Raw genomic sequence first — 16,139 nt, forward strand, 5'->3', positions numbered from 1 at the left:
GTTCACAAACAGGGCATATAAAGACACAGACTCAATTTACATGAATAATGGTTGGAATGCGAACACTTACAACTAATCAAGTCTTTAAGATACAAAGAACGTGAGTGGAGAGAGCATCAAGACAGGCTAAAAAGATGTGTATTGTCTCCAGACAAGACAGCCAGTGAAACTCTGCAGGTCCAGGCAAGCTGTGGGGGTTACAAATAGTGTGACATGAACCCAATATCCCGGTTGAGGCCGTCCTCGTGTGTGCGGAACTTGGCTATCAGTTTCTGCTCAGCGACTCTGCGCCGTCGTGTGTCGTGAAGGCCGCCTTGGAGAACGCTTACCCGAATATCAGAGGCTGAACCGCTGTTCTCCAAGGCGGCCTTCACGACACATGACGGCGCAGAGTCGCTGAGCAGAAACTGATAGCCAAGTTCCGCACACACGAGGACGGCCTCAACTGGGATATTGGGTTCATGTCACACTATTTGTAACCCCCACAGCTTGCCTGGACCTGCAGAGTTTCACTGGCTGTCTTGTCTGGAGACAATACACATCTTTTTAGCCTGTCTTGATGCTCTCTCCACTCACGTTCTTTGTATCTTAAAGACTTGATTAGCTGTAAGTATTCGCATTCCAACCATTATTCATGTAAATTGAGTCTGTGTCTTTATATGTCCTGTTTGTGAACAGAATTCCCACTCACCTGAAGAAGGGGCTTGGAGCTCCGAAAGCTAGTGCGGCTTTTGCTACCAAATAAACCTGTTGGACTTTAACCTGGTGTTGTTAAACTTCTTACTGTGTTTACCCCAGTCCAACGCTGGCATCTCCACATCAAGCAATCGGGAGGCCAGCAGTGCGGGGCTACTGCGTCAATCTCCGCTCTGACAGATCGGCACATGCGCAGTGACCCGCTCAGCGCTTTGCTGCCGGCCTCTCCAACGGGGAATAGGCTTCGCCCACTGATTTGTCGTGAGATTCACACTAGTGTATTCTGCAGTGCAGACTGTGGGAGATTCATTTGGAAAATCCCGCTGAAAAAACCAGCGGGATTTATTCCCATTTTTAAACAAATTCGACACTTAGAATTTTTATTGGGAGAATCCACCCATGGCAATACTTCTGACTAAATGCCCCTGTCTCGTGTCCTGAGGATAGGTACTAATTTAAAGGGGTGTGGGGCAGGCCTATTCATATGATATACAATACCACGTTTCTTTGCATCTGCCCCACTGGAGGCAAGCTGGTGGGTCCAAAGAGGGATTGATGCGTCTTGCTGCCTCCTGATATCAGCAGAGGAAGGAGGAATGGTGAGGAATGTTTAGGGAGCACAGGTTTAAGATGCGAGGGGCAAGGTTTAAAGGAGATGTACGAGGCAGATTATTTACACAGAGGGTGCTAGGTGCCTGGAACTCGTTGCTGGGGGAGGTAGTGGAAGTGGATACGGTAGTGACTTTTAAGGGGCATCTTGACAAGTTCATGAATAGGATGGGAATAGAGGGATGTAGTCCCCGGAAGGGTTGGGGATTTTAGTTAAGTCGGGCAGCATGGTCGGTGCAGGCTTGGAGGGCCAAAGGGCCTGTTCCTATGCTGTAATTTTCTTTGTTCTTTGTTCTTTGAGGGGATTGTACCTGCTGAGTTCCAACATAACAAATACACCCGAATTCAGGAGAGTCCATGAAACAACCTAGACAAAAGTGAGGCCAAAAGTATTTTCCTAACAGCAATTGATCATTGACTGATTAATTGGTACAAGGAAAGCAGCAATTGCCGTCAAATTTTTGATGTTCGACTTTGTCTTTGGACTGGGGACAGGAACAATCACAGCCAGAAGTACTGTCTCATGACATTTTTTTTTGGGCAGAATAGGGCTTGAAGAACTTCAGCTACCATGATACTATCTCAAATAGTGGGCAAGTTCTCACATACCTCTGGTCAATATTTTGATTGATTTGATTTATTATTGTCACGTATTAGCATACAGTGAAAAATATTGTTTCTTGCGCGCTATACAGACAAAATATACCTTACAGTGAGCGGGAAAGGTGTGCAGAATGTAGTGTTGTAGCCAGAGCTAGGATGTAGAGAAAGATCAATTTAATAGGAGGTAGGTCCATTCAAAAGTCTGATGGCAGCAGGGAAGAAGCTGTTCTTGAGTCGAGTATTTGTTCCAAGCAATATCACCCAAGTAGATTTTCTGGTCACTAGTACATTGTTGTTTGGGAGACCTCACTGTGCAAATTGGCTGTGCATTTTCAATGCATCATTGATTACACTTGCAAAAATATTTCATTGGTTGTATTGCGTCATGAAACTCCCAAAGCTGATATACAGTCGCCAAATGATCTATATAAAAACAAACCTTTCTTTTTATTTAGCCCAACTTCCAGCCTCATCTTTTCTATAAAAACAAGTGTTCTCATGGGAATAATTCATTTTTCAGATGCACTTACTGGTGGCTTTGCTGTTGAAATATGGCCATGTTCTTGCACAGCTTGTGCTTTGGATTATTGAATTCTTGGTTTTCAGTGTTATTTCAAAAAGTGAGAGTCAACCAGTTTTTATTTGAAGGTATTGATCATTGGTCATTTTTCCCCCACTCTTCATTACAACAATTTTCTTCTTGCAAAGTGTATTGATTCTCTTATGGGATACGATTCTACTAGCACGGTGGCACAATGGTTAACACTGCTGCCTCACAGCACCAGGGACCCGGGCTCAAATCCAGCCTCGGGTTACTGTCTGTGTGGAGTTTGCACGTTCTCCCCGTGTCTTGTAGGTTTCCTCCGGGTGCTCCGGTTTCCTCCCACAGTCCAAAGATGTGTGGGTTAGGTTGATTGACCATGCTAAATTGACCCTAGTATCAGAGGGATTAGCAGGGTAAATATGTGGGTTTATGGGATAGGGCCTGGGTGGGATTGTGGTCGGTGCAGACTCGATGGACCGAATGGCCTCCTTCTGCACTGTAGGAATTCTATGGGTTCTATAGTATCATTGGATGGCACGGTGGCACAATGCTGCCTCAGCACCAGGGACCCCAGTTAAATTCTGACCAGTGTGGGGTTTGCACGTTCTCTCCGTGTCTGCGTGAGTTTCCTCTGGGTGTTCCGGTTTCCTCCCACACTCCAAAGATATGCATGGATTGGCCATGCGAAATTGTCCCTTAGTGTCCAAAGATGTGTAGGTTAGATGGGTTATGAGAAGGCCTGTGTAAAATAATTGGTGCAGACTTAATGGGCCAATGGCCTCCTTCTGCACTGCAAGCATTCTATTCTAAGCATTACGTACCCTCTTGTCTAACAGCCAAGTGATCATTTTCTTTGTGCGAATCCGGAGGATGTTATGATCATTCAAATGAAGGAGACTTACTTCAGACAGAGCTGATCATCACCAGTGTTAACATTTACATTTACTCTGGCTCACAATCGCACATGCTGCTTCCCAAACAGAATCATAGATCATAGCTACAAAATTGGTGGTTAATTCTAAAACAACACCTTTTTTTCTACCATTTCCCCTCCAATTATTGTTCTCCAAGCAGGAAAAAGGCTTTTTAAAATTCCTAGATTTGGCCCCATTGTGCTAATTTACAGCTATTGGGCTTTCTAGTTTATCATCATAGAATCCTTACAGTGCAGAAGGAGGCCATTCAGCCCATCACGTCTGTACTGACCATAATCCCACTCAGGCCCTATTCCCGTAACCCCACACATTTACCCTATTAATCCCCCTGACACTAGGGTCAATTTAGCATGGCCAATCAACCTAACCCGCACATCTTCGGATTGTGGGAGGAAACCAGAGCACCCAGAGGAAACCAATGCAGACACGGGGAGAATGTACAAACTCCACACAGACAATGACTTGAGGCCGGAATTGAACCTGGGTCTCCAGCACTGTGAGGCAGCAGTGCTAATCACTGTGTCACCGTGCCACCCTTTTTCAGCCCAAACATAAAAGCAAAATCATGCTAAAATGTGGCTGTTTTGACGATATTTAAATACAAGTTCAAATTTAAATTGATCAACTGTGGAAAACTGAATATGATTTTACAATGTGCATGTTTATACCATATAATAGTGGTGGACAACCTGTGGTTCTGAATGTGGCCCGTGAGAAATGTGTTGACTATTGCCCACACTACAGCTCAATCAGCACACCCCATGAGTTGTGGGTACGCAAGCGCAGTTATCAAAATTACCTAATCCCGGGAGACTGTCTTGATACGACACCAGTGCATAAGGGAGTTTGCACATTTTGATGTTACTTTTGGCAGTAATTTACTTGCCCCTAATGGATCGCTTTGTGTTGAAGTGAGAGAGGATCAAGAGCAAAATCAATAAATAATTAAGAGGTGATGCTGGTTCCAAAAAATACAATATTAACAGACATTATGAAATGCGCCATTCCTCATGTGGTAAATATTTATGGCAGCCACAGTAGCAGGTAACTCGACGAGCATTAACTGAGAGTGACGCAGTGCCTTTAACTAGCTTTGGTATTGCTTGGTTACTTGCGAAATATGGAAAGCCATTCACAAATGGCGAATTACAGAAACAATTCTATCTGGAATTAAGAATCTACTGATGACCATGAAACCATTGTCGATTGGCAGAAAAACCCATCTGGTTCACTAATGTTCTTTAGGGAAGGAAATCTGCCGTCCTTACCTGGTCTGGCCTATGTGTGACTCCAGAGCCACAACAATGTGGTTGACTCTTAACTGCCTCCAAGGGCCACTAGGGATGGGCAATAAATGCTGGCCAGCCAGCAACGCCCATGTCCCATGAACGAATAAAAAGTACATCACCAAATCCTGAGTGTTTTATTTGCTGGGTGTGAAAACCCAAGAGGAAATAATCAAACGTGCCAAGTGTCTGCAGCTCAGCAGGCGCCCTATGATATTGCTATTGATCTGACAAGAGCAGCTTTTCAGAATTGTACTTTCAAGTAAGGATATATGGTTAATACACAAAATACGTTCACATGCGATTTGGGGTCATTTATTAGCTTGAATAGAGGATTGGCTAACCAACAGAAAGCAGTGAGTCAGGATAAATGGGTCTTTCTCGGGTTGGCAAGATGTAATTAGTGGTGCCACAGGGTTTGGTCCTCGGGCCCCAACTATTTATGAACTTTATTAATGACTTGGATACAGGGAAAGTAGGTACCATAGCCAAATTTTCAGATGACATTAAACTAGGTGGGATAGTAAGTTTTGATAATAAGAAACTTACAAATGGATATGGATAGGTTAAGTGGGACAAAATTTGGCAGATGGAGTTTAACATGGATAAATGGTTAGCACAGTGGTTAGCCTCACAGCGCAGGAGACCCGGGTTCGATTCCAACCTTGGGTGACTGTGTGGAGTTTGCACATTCTCCCTGTCTGCATAAGTTTCCTCTGGGTGCTCCGGTTTCCCCCCAGTCACGCAGGTTAGATGGACTGACCAGGCTAAATTGCCCCTTAGTATCCAAATATCTGTAGCTTAGGGGGATTATCCGAGTAAATGTGTGGGGTTACAGGAATAGGATGCGAGAATAGGCGTGGGGCGGACTTGGGTAAGATATTCTTTCATAGCAGTACAGACTTGATGGGCTGAATGGCCTTCTTCTGCACTTTAGGGACTCTATGAAGTGTGAGGTTATCTATTTTGGTAGGATAAATACAAAGGCAAGTTATCTAAATGGAAACTTCTCCATTTGAGAGAAATTCTTACACTTAAATGAGAGAAGAGGAATCTGGGTGCTCTTGTGCATGACTCAGAAAATTAGTAGCAAATACAACAGGTAATCAGGAAGGTAAATAGAATCTTGGCATTTATTGCTAAAAGAATAGAACATAAAAGTAATGAAGTGTTGATGCTACTGTACAAAGCTCATAGAATATTGTGTAGTTTTGGTCTCCTTACATGAGGGATCCAGTTGCATTGGAGGCAGTTCAGAGGAGGTTCTCCAGAATGATTCTAGATGAGGGGTTTGACTTACAAAGACAGATTGGGCAATTGTGCCTTACCCTGGAGTTTAGAAGAATGAGCGATCTAATTGTGCAAAAATAAGGGGGAACTAATAAAGTAGACATGGAGAGGATGTTTCCTCTTGTAGGGTAATCTAGAACAAGAGGTCATAGTTTTAGGACAAGTGAAGCAGATTTATGAGAAGAAATTACTTCTGTCAAAGGGTCACGAGTCTGTGGAATTCACTACCCAAGAACAGGGCAGGACGGTGGCACAGTGATGAGCACTGCTGCCTCACAGCTTCAGGGACTTGGGTTCGATTCCCAGCTTGGGTCACTGTCTGTGTGGAGTTTGCACATTTTCCCCGTATCTGGGTGGGTTTCCTCCCACAGTCCAAAGACGTGCGGGTTAGGTTGATTGGCTATGCTGAATTGCCCCTTAGTGTGTAGGTTCGAGGGATTGGTGGGGCAAATGTGTGGGATTACGGGGTTAGGGCCTGGGTGGGATTGCTGTCGGTGCAGACTCGATGGTCCAAATGGCTTCCTTCTGCACTGTAGGGATTTTACAGTGAATGCTGGGACAGCATGAAGAGATGGACATATTTTTAATTAGTAAGGGTTTTAAGGGCTACAGTGAACAGGCATGTAAGTGGAGTGGAGATCAATCATGATTGTCTGCATGTTGTGTCTGCGAGTGTTTCCTCTGGGTGTGCTGATTTCCTCCCACAGTGAGATATGCTGGTTAGGTGCATTGGCTATGCTAAATTCTCCCTCAGTGTATCCAAATAGGCATGGGAGCGTGGCAACTAGGAGATTGTCACAGTAACTTAATTGCAGTGTTAATATAAGCCTACTCATGACACTAATAAATAAACTTCAACTATTGTATTAAATGGGGGAGCAGGCTCAAGGGGCTGAATTGCCAACTCCTAGTTCTTATGATGAACGCTGGATCAGTGCAAAGACATTGCTCAGCTCTGCATAGAACGGGACAGAATTTTTAGATCTCTTGATAATAAATGGAACAAGCTCAGTATTTATTAACTGATTATTTGAAGAGTACGAGTGACCTTTGGAAAAAAATGTGCCAGCTACACTCCATGTTTAGTATCCGCTGTATGGATTTCTAGCTTTAAAAGTTTAGTGTACCCAACGTGTTTGGCATACATTGCATAATATACCAAGAAGCACTCTGTACCTAACTTGACATGCACATCAGACAAAGCTGTAATGGACAGTGGTACAGATTGTTAACTCGATACGTGCTCACCCCCTGCTTCAGCATCAGTTTGTGGGCCAAATTGACACAGAATATGGAACACTTGGTCATGCACACTGAAGTGCACTGGCTAAGCAGTGGTAAAATACTGGACTGCTTCCTGGCACTTCTACCAGAAATCCAGCCCAGAAATCTCAAATGTACCCAGAGTTGGAAGATGAAAATTGGATTTTGGATGTGGCTTTTCTTGCCAACATCACTGGCCACCTGAATGTGTTGAAAGAGTCATCGCTGGGGAAAAAAATCACCTCTTGCCCACACTAGGTGAAACTCACTACATCTACAGTAAACATTCAGTTATTTTCACGACATTACAAAGTATTGCTGGAAAAACACTGATCAAGTCAAAGAATATAATCCATCCGTTCACATACAAGTGCTGTCCACGCCTATTCTCGCATCCTATTCCTGTAACCCCACACATTTACTCGGATAATCCCCCTAAGCTACAGATATTTGGATACTAAGGGGCAATTTAGCCTGGCCAGTCCATCTAACCTGCGTGACTGGGGGGAAACCGGAGCACCCAGAGGAAACTTATGCCGGCAGGGAGAATGTGCAAACTCCACACAGTCACCCAAGGTTGGAATCGAACCCGGGTCTCCTGCGCTGTGAGGCTAACCACTGTGCTAACCATTTATCCATGTTAAACTCCATCTGCCAAATTTTGACAACCGCTTATTTCTGAGTGATCAGAAACCCGTCCTCTCACTGCTCTCAAATCCATTTGAATTTGAGCAAATGTGGCATAGCATGTCAAAAGGATCGGGGTTGATAAAAGGGAGTTTGAGGAGGAATTAATTCAGGTCCATGCCCTGGACGAAGGCAAAATTAACCAGCTCAAGAGGAAAGGTATACAAGAACTTTGATTGAGTAGCCCTGGTCCAGTTCTCCGGCATTACATTGCAAAGCTGATGCCAATTTTTGGATCAACATCCACGCAAGAGCAGAGCTTTGTTGCACATCAAATGCAAGAAATGCCACAAGCGGTAACCTCAGTGCTGAATTGTAAAGCATCTGCAATCCTCAAAGAAAGCTCGTGGAGGTCAGATCCAACCAGAAGTCGCACTGCACACTGTGAATAATTAATCATTTCTACAATTGGTTATGAAATATTCAGTGTCTATAAAATGTATTTAATCTTATTCATGGGATCACGGTTAGTGCACATGCCCGATTTCAATCTTGAGGCCCACAGATGAAGGAAAGCCACTCATGCGGCCCATTCACTGATTTAGTGGGCAATACTGAACACTTCTAAAGCAAAATTCAAACAAAGTAAATTTATTCACATACCACACCAATACGCAAAACATTTAAACTGAATATTTATTTATACCGAAATAAAATTTAGAATCGGAGCTTCTGGAAAAACCATTTATTCTTTCCTGTCTTGTACCTGCAGGGAAAAAAAAAATCATAATTTAACATTAGAAACGACAATTTTATTTTTACAATAATATCAGGTATAATCCTGATTAATGCTCAATGCTAAACATAAGCCATAATGGCGCTTAGGTCTGAACCCTTGGTAAAATTTATCGTAGTTTGTTCTCAACACTCATCCATTGAGAAGAAATCATAGCAAGGCAGGCCAAACTGAAATTTGGAAAGATTATATTAAATATTTATTTTACAGACTACGGGTCAGAGGTAAATATTACATCTACTACTGCTTGCATTATGTGACAGCTGGTTTTGGACATCATTTGGTTGTCACCTTGAACTTGGTTAAAACTAAAATGTCAACAGTCGACACTTGTGAGGATTGCTCCATTTCAATGTTACGAGCATGGTTATCTAAACTTAGGGAACCTGCAAAGCACAGAAAACATTGCAGTCTGCATTTTTGGGACAGGTCATTCACACAGCTCTGAGGTTAGAGGCCTTTCTGGCCTGCATATTTTTAATACAACAATCTCTTAAAGATGTTGCCTCTCTGTTGGTCGACAATCTTGCTTTTAAACAGAGACCTTTCCTCTGTACAGCGATCAACAAATATATTCACTTAATTGTAACCTTGCTGGGTGGGTATGACATTGGCAGAGTTAGCCTAAAAGGCTATTTTGATCATTAACCTGCTGCCAGCTGCCAAGTACAATGGGAGTAAGCAAAACGGACAATGCCCAAGCACAAAGCTTTATTAAAACAGGTAAAAATATTTTTGAAAATATTCCACCTTATTTGACAATACTTAAATTTTGTCTTGAATCCACACTGACTCATACCTTTCTTCAAACTTTACTTTGGCTTCCCGCCTGGCTTTGCGTTTCAAAGCAGGATCCCTAAAAACATCCTTGTTCACCACGGTCTTATCCAGGGGAATGTCAACTGAGTACCTGGAAGTAAAGAAAAACAATTAAGATTCAGCAAAAGGAAAAATTACTCTTTACCCATTATGAAGGGTTGCCAACGGCTCATTGATATTGGACATTTAATAACACCAGCCCAGGTTTTCACAACTCCCACAAACAAAACTAGAACTCTACTTTGATCTGATCCAAAAAAGCAGGAAGCTGGAGCAGTGACGGGGATGGTAAAAATTGTCCCAGTGCACCTGGTAGAACTATGTCATATGTGAACAGGACTCTAATTTTCCATGCTTCACAAGGTGAACATTCGCTGCCTAGGATTACAAAGAAAGAAAGGAACTGGAAGGGAACCAACATCTATAGAATCATACTTCAAAAAGAGTCAACAGTATCTGGAGGAGAAAGGCTCAACAGGAAAACCATTGGTTTTGTGTACCAAGCTCCATCAATGTCAGTAGTCAATAGTTAAGGCAGCTAATGGAATGTCAGCCTTTATTAAGGAATTAACACAAAAGTGAGGGTTCTAAGCTTCAGTTATACGGGGCATTGGTGAGGCCACACCTCGAACAGTATATGCAGTTTTCATCTCCTTATTTAAAGGATGCAAATGCATGGGTTCAGAGATGATTTACTAGATAGTTAGAATGTGTGCTGCCCCATGACAAAAGGTTGGACAGACTGGGTTTCTTTCCACTGGAGTTTAGAAGAGTGAGGGGTGACTTGATTGAGTATACAAGACCCTGAAAGGTTACAACAAGTTGGATGTGGAAAGGATGTTTCCTCTTGTGGGTGAGTGCAGAATTAGGGGACACTGGATTAAAATTAGAGGTTGCCCTTTTTTAGGCAGAGATTAGGATAATTTTTTTTTGCTCAGGAAGTTGTGTGACTTTGGAACTCTGCAGCAGTGGAGGTGGGGTCATTGAATATCTTCAAGGTGGAAATGGATATTCTTGTAAGGCAAAGGAATCAAATGTTATCCGGGGTAGATAGGAACGTGGAATTTGAAACACAAACAAATCAGTCATGATCTTCTCGAATGGTGAAGCAGGCTCGAGGGGCTGAATGGCCTACTTCATATTTCATATGGTTTGTATGAATCATGACAACAGGTCAACCGGGTTAAACAATAAATGTTACCTTATCAGCACTGTCCAGAACACATGATTTATATCAAAGAAAAACATGTGGTCCGTGGTTGTTGATAGGTTAAAGTGAAATCTGATCTTGTCTTAAAATCTACCATCGCATACACATCCAGTGGGAGTTTCGCCACCATAAGTGCAAGAACATCCACTGTCTTTCCTATTCTAGCCCAGGTTCTGCCAGGCACAAATTCTACCCCAGCTAAGCACAAGTAAACTCAACTCAGCTGAAATCTGGGACTTTACCTCCATATTTATGGTATTCAGTGCTTTAACCCTGGGAAGATACCGAAGAGTCCGGTGCATTGTCTGCACTGCATCTGACAAAGAGCTCTTAAACAGCAGGAAGTAGCTGTTGTTCCTCCACCTGCTTACTGACTAGAAACCCTTGTTCGATGTGCGAGAACATTGGGATTCTTCAGTTCTCTGCCCAAAGACAGATCAGACCCTTAGAGCCAGAACCTCCACCTTGGTTAGGCAAAGGAGGCAGTTCCAAAGCCACCCCAGCTGGAAGGGAGAACGAACCCCATGCAGTTGGCACCAATCTGAGCCATACCTTCTGTCAGTCACCTGAGCCAACCCTTATTGTGCTGATTCGATCTTTGACTTCACTCCTTGGAACCATGTTCTGAACGTAATGTGACTCTAATGATTTTCATTCCACCCCAAGTGTCTTGAGGTACCATTATGGCCAAAATATTAATGCAAGAACTGTTCATTTTCCCAACACCATTTCTCATCTTGTCCAATTCAAGGAGGGAAGTTAAATAAAAAGTACCTTTATTTCACACATTAGGTCTCAACTTTCAAACAAAGGGTGCACTTTACACAGCAAAGAAAAATATGCAACTGCTAAGTACATAAGATATTTGCAGTTAAACCTAACCAGAACATCTTTCATTTTGAAGATTATGTTTAGAGACAAATGTCCATTATTTTCTCTGCATGTTTATAAGCGCTTGAAGCGGGAAGCAGCTTACAACTGCAGCAATCCAAGTAAAGGGTCAGTGACATTTAGGTAATTTAGCGCTCCAAATATTTGAATCAATCCGCATTCCCACTTCTAGTCATGCAGTGAACAACCTTCATAACACTCCACACCATCAGACCACAACTAATTAGATAGCCAAGATTCAATTTTCAAATTGGCATTTCAATTCTCTATTCAAGTTGATGGATTCCTTCTACGTGAATTCTGTACTTTCTATCTAACGTACAACAGCAATCAATCTATTCATTCTCTCTCACTTTTGTATAAGGGGAGATGAGTGATTTGCATTCAGGCTCCCAACACCTCACTTCATTCTAAATGAAGGCTACGGGGACATGTAACATTTTGGTGAACTGTTTTTTCCACCGTAGCAAAAATTGTGGCTGGACAGGTACAAAATTTAAGAATGCCCAATACAATTACTTCCGCAATCAAAAACCGCTATCCATAAATTTCATACAAAGCATACCAAGGTTGAGTAGGGGATAGTGTGGGTCAAGGATAAAGATAATAAACTGAGGGTAACCAACTTATCACATCCCTTTCTTCACCTGGTCCAGACATGCAGCAGATGATGGACAGGATGGAGCACCACCGTCCACTTTAAAAAAAAATTATCTCCCCACATACCAAGCTAATGTTTTCCACAGGAAATGTTGACAAAAGCACCAAAGCTCCCAGGATAACACTATGGAATGGCAAATAAAATTGCACATAAAATCAAACAGTTAAGTCAACCTTGTACACTGAATTTTACAACATACGCATTGGATCTGAAAGGTTCTGCACCAGCAATTCAACATTGCTGTTATTCTGTTTAAAACTACCTGTTAAGTCGACAGGTCAAGTTCTGAAAAACTCTCAGTACATCAAATATCGGAGGATTTTATAACAGAAGTGCATCTCCCAACCTTGGAATCTGGCCTTCTACCTAGGAATGATCATCTAGCCCAAAAAACATTTGGAACATACCACTGCATTGTTAAATAAACTCTCATGATTTGCACATTTGTTCCGACACTTACCTGGTTGGCATCAGGTGGTTGTAGTTGTATACTTTCACAAAGGATTTGATCTTGGACCTCTTGGCTACCTTCTTCTTTCCCATTTTGGCAGTCACTTTGCGGGGGTAACGATCTATACCAGCGACAAGGGCGTGACTGTAGGGTCGGTCAGAGGTCCCATCATCGATGTTCTACAAGATTAAGCACAGTATTTTGTTTATAGTATTACAATATGGAAACAGCTGGTACCAGCAATCTAGCCACCACACTCAGGGCAATCAAGCTAATTTTCTGCTCAGTTGCTGGCAGGCTGGGTGATGTGTAAAACCCACTCCAGAATCAGGTGGCATTTTTCACCTCGAGTTTGAAGGCTTTGGATTCCACAGCTCCAGCACATAACACAGGCTGACCTTCAATGCAGAAATGAGGGCATATGGAATTTTATAGGGCTCTCCAACAGATGTTAAAGACCCCAGTGCACACAGACAGAAATTTCCCCCATGACAGTGGCCAATATTTTACCTTTAACCAGGAACAACAGAACAGCAGATTACTAATTTCCTGTCATTTCTGGAATTTTCCAACACAAGTCATCAGTTACTGTGTCTTTGCAGAAACAGTCACTGCATATCAAAATAATTAACCTGCTAAGAAGTTGAGCTGATATATCAAGGCATGACACAAATAGAAGTCTTCACCATTGCCCTGCAATTATTGCAGATAAAATACCAGATTGATGGCTAGATTGTCCTGGTCAAAACCATGGACATTGTAATAATGAGCCCACCATAGTATCTTTCCTTGCCTATCTTTCCACAGCCTTATTAGTTCATCAAATGCCACCCTTTGACTGTGGTCTGCCTCCTTGGCACTGCTCATGGCCAGTGCCACACCCACCACTGGAGCCAACAGAGCAACAGTCATGCAGAGGTCCCATCACCGATGTTCTACAAGATTAAGCACAATATTTCGTTTTAGTATTACAATATGGAAACAGCTGGTACCAGCAATCCAAATCCTCATGTAGCCAAAGGATCACATGTTCAGTGCTCAAAGTCTCTCCCCCACATCCCATTTCCCCTACCTCATGCCAAATCTTGCAACATTATCCACAGGTACAGCAGACATAGGGATGCTGGACCAAATACCAGCTACAATGTGCAGGGAATCTTGACATAGGAACAGGGAGCAGACAATTCAACTCATCGAGCCTGCTCCATCATTCAATAGATCATGGATGATCATCCAACCCAACGCCACTTTCCCGCACTATCTCCATACCTCTTAATGTCATTAGTCCTCAGAAATATATTGATTTCACTCTTGAACGTGACTGAGCTTCGACAGCCCTCTGGGATAGAGAATTTCAAGATTCACTACCCCCAGTGAGGAACTTCCTCAGTCATAGAATCCTATAGTGCAAGAGGCCATTCGGTTCATCGAGCCTGCACCGACAACGATCCCACCCGAATCCCCCTACACTGAGGGGCAATTTAGCATGGCCAATCCACCTAACCCACACATCTTTGGACTGTGGGAGGAAACCAGAGCACCTGGAGAAAACCCACACAGATACGGGAAGAATGTGCAAACGCCACACAGGCAGTGACCCAAGCCGGGAATTGAACCTGGGTCCCTGGCACTGAAGCAGCAGAGCTAACCACTGTGCCATCCTTAAAGGGCCTATTCATTATCCTAGTTATTTACCCTGGTTTTAGATTCATCAGCCAGGCTATCTACATCCCCTCTGGGGCATGCTGTAAGTTTTAATCAGGACACCCCTTTATTCTTCAAAACTCACAGAAATACAAATCCAATCTCTTCATAAAATCACCACCCTATCTCAGGGATTAATCTGGTAAATCTCTGATGCACTCCCTCCTCGGCAAGTATATCAGTCGTTAGAGAAAGTGCCAAAATTGTACACCATGCTCCCGGTGAGGTCTCACCAAGGCTCTATACAACCACTGCAAAACATCTTTACTTCTCTACTCAAATCCCTTTGCAGTGAAGGCCAATATAGCATTTGCCTTTCCAATTGCTCGATGCACCTGCATGCTAACTTTTAGCAACTCAATTCCCTCCACAAATATTGCTGCGCTCTGGACATCAAGACAGATGTTTCTCCAGTTGACTATAAAGCCACGTAATTTAGCTCCCACAAAAAAACACCTGTTAAAATAATGCCCAATACGCCATGAAAAAAACCCACTACGGGACAGATTTAAGTCTTTGAGACCAATTCACAATATGGTCGAGTGCATCTCTTAACTATAATCAGAATCAGGGTACCTTCACGATGACACCTTTGCGCCCAGCGTAGCGTCCGGCCAGCACCAGGACCACCTTCCCAGGTTTCATAAACTTGCCCATTTCTGTAAAGGCAAGGCAGACCAGTGTCACACAAAATAGGTAGCAAATCAAAACAGGTGCACCGCCAAGAGATAGGAGCTCTCTTAGGGAGGTGATCAGCACCTAGCCCACAATTCAGTAATCATCTTATTGCATTTGTACGTGAACCTTGTTGTTTCTCAATTTGCTTTTTCAACGCAACTTTAAAAGTAAGTCATTGGCTGTGAAGCACTTTGAGAAGTGATTGGGGGGGGGGGGGGGGGTTGGTGGTGGTGAAAGACATAAATTACATTTCTGTCCTTCCACAACGAGTGCCACTGGTTTGAGTGCAATGCTGGATTCTGCCATAGGCACAGCTTCCCCCAGTTAGTGGAGCCTCATTGGGAAGCCAGTCTTTCCACATTTAACACTGTCTGACCTAAGGCAGTTTCCCCGCATGGGTGGGGAGGGGGACACATATGGCTGGAAAGCAGTCACCCCGGAAGCTGAGTGCCATCCCTGCGGTGAAAACTGAGGTCTTGCTGCCCAGGTATGGGAGACGGGGAAGCCGCTCTGAGGCCTCGGGCAGAGAAGCAGGGATGGAGTCGCACGCAAAGGCCTGGAGGAGGTGGGGGGCACTCATAAACCTCATCATCGGCGGCCTAAGCTGGGAACCCAGCTCACAAATAGGGCGCCGGTCGCTCTCGGGGGCGCCCCGGGTTTCACGCGGGGCTGGAACGGGGAAGGTGTGCTACGCCCCGGCCACGGATGGAGACTGATTCAAATGGTTCCATTCACCAGCTCCGCTGCTGCTGCTCAATGGCCGCCACCCGCCCGAAAGGAAGCTGCCCGGCTCGCGCTGAACTTTGACTCCACGCTCCCCCCCCCCGCTGACGTCACACCACTTCCGTCTTGGTCCTGGAGAATCTGCAAAGAATCCAGGGGCAATGCAGAGCAGCAACTTAACACTCCCAGTGAAACACTGAGATATACATATAAAAGCAAATACACTGCAGATTAAACACCAATGCAAAAGTATAATATTGTGGATGGTAGAATGCATAGAAATAAATTTATTTCATTTATTTATTAATGACACAAGTAGGCTTACATTAACACTGCAATGAAGTTACTGTGAA

The 16,139-nt window shown here is 43.5% G+C and overlaps 1 protein-coding gene across 1 annotated transcript; it reads right to left on the reverse strand.

Annotated features, from left to right (window-relative positions):
- Nucleotides 1-8,488: 8,488 nt before the first annotated feature.
- Nucleotides 8,489-15,903, reverse strand: rpl27 (ribosomal protein L27). The gene is made up of 5 exons (XM_078224011.1): nucleotides 15,799-15,903; nucleotides 14,962-15,044; nucleotides 12,691-12,860; nucleotides 9,449-9,559; nucleotides 8,489-8,619 (listed from the first exon to the last, which is right to left on the reverse strand). The coding sequence occupies exons 2-5, from the start codon at nucleotides 15,040-15,042 to the stop codon at nucleotides 8,571-8,573; spliced, it is 411 nt and encodes a 136-aa protein (XP_078080137.1). The 5' UTR covers nucleotides 15,043-15,044; nucleotides 15,799-15,903; the 3' UTR covers nucleotides 8,489-8,570.
- Between the last annotated feature and the right edge of the window lie 236 nt (nucleotides 15,904-16,139).

Source organism: Mustelus asterias, chromosome 11 (assembly GCF_964213995.1).
Source record: "Mustelus asterias chromosome 11, sMusAst1.hap1.1, whole genome shotgun sequence".
In the NCBI taxonomy this organism is placed as follows: Eukaryota; Metazoa; Chordata; class Chondrichthyes; order Carcharhiniformes; family Triakidae; genus Mustelus; species Mustelus asterias.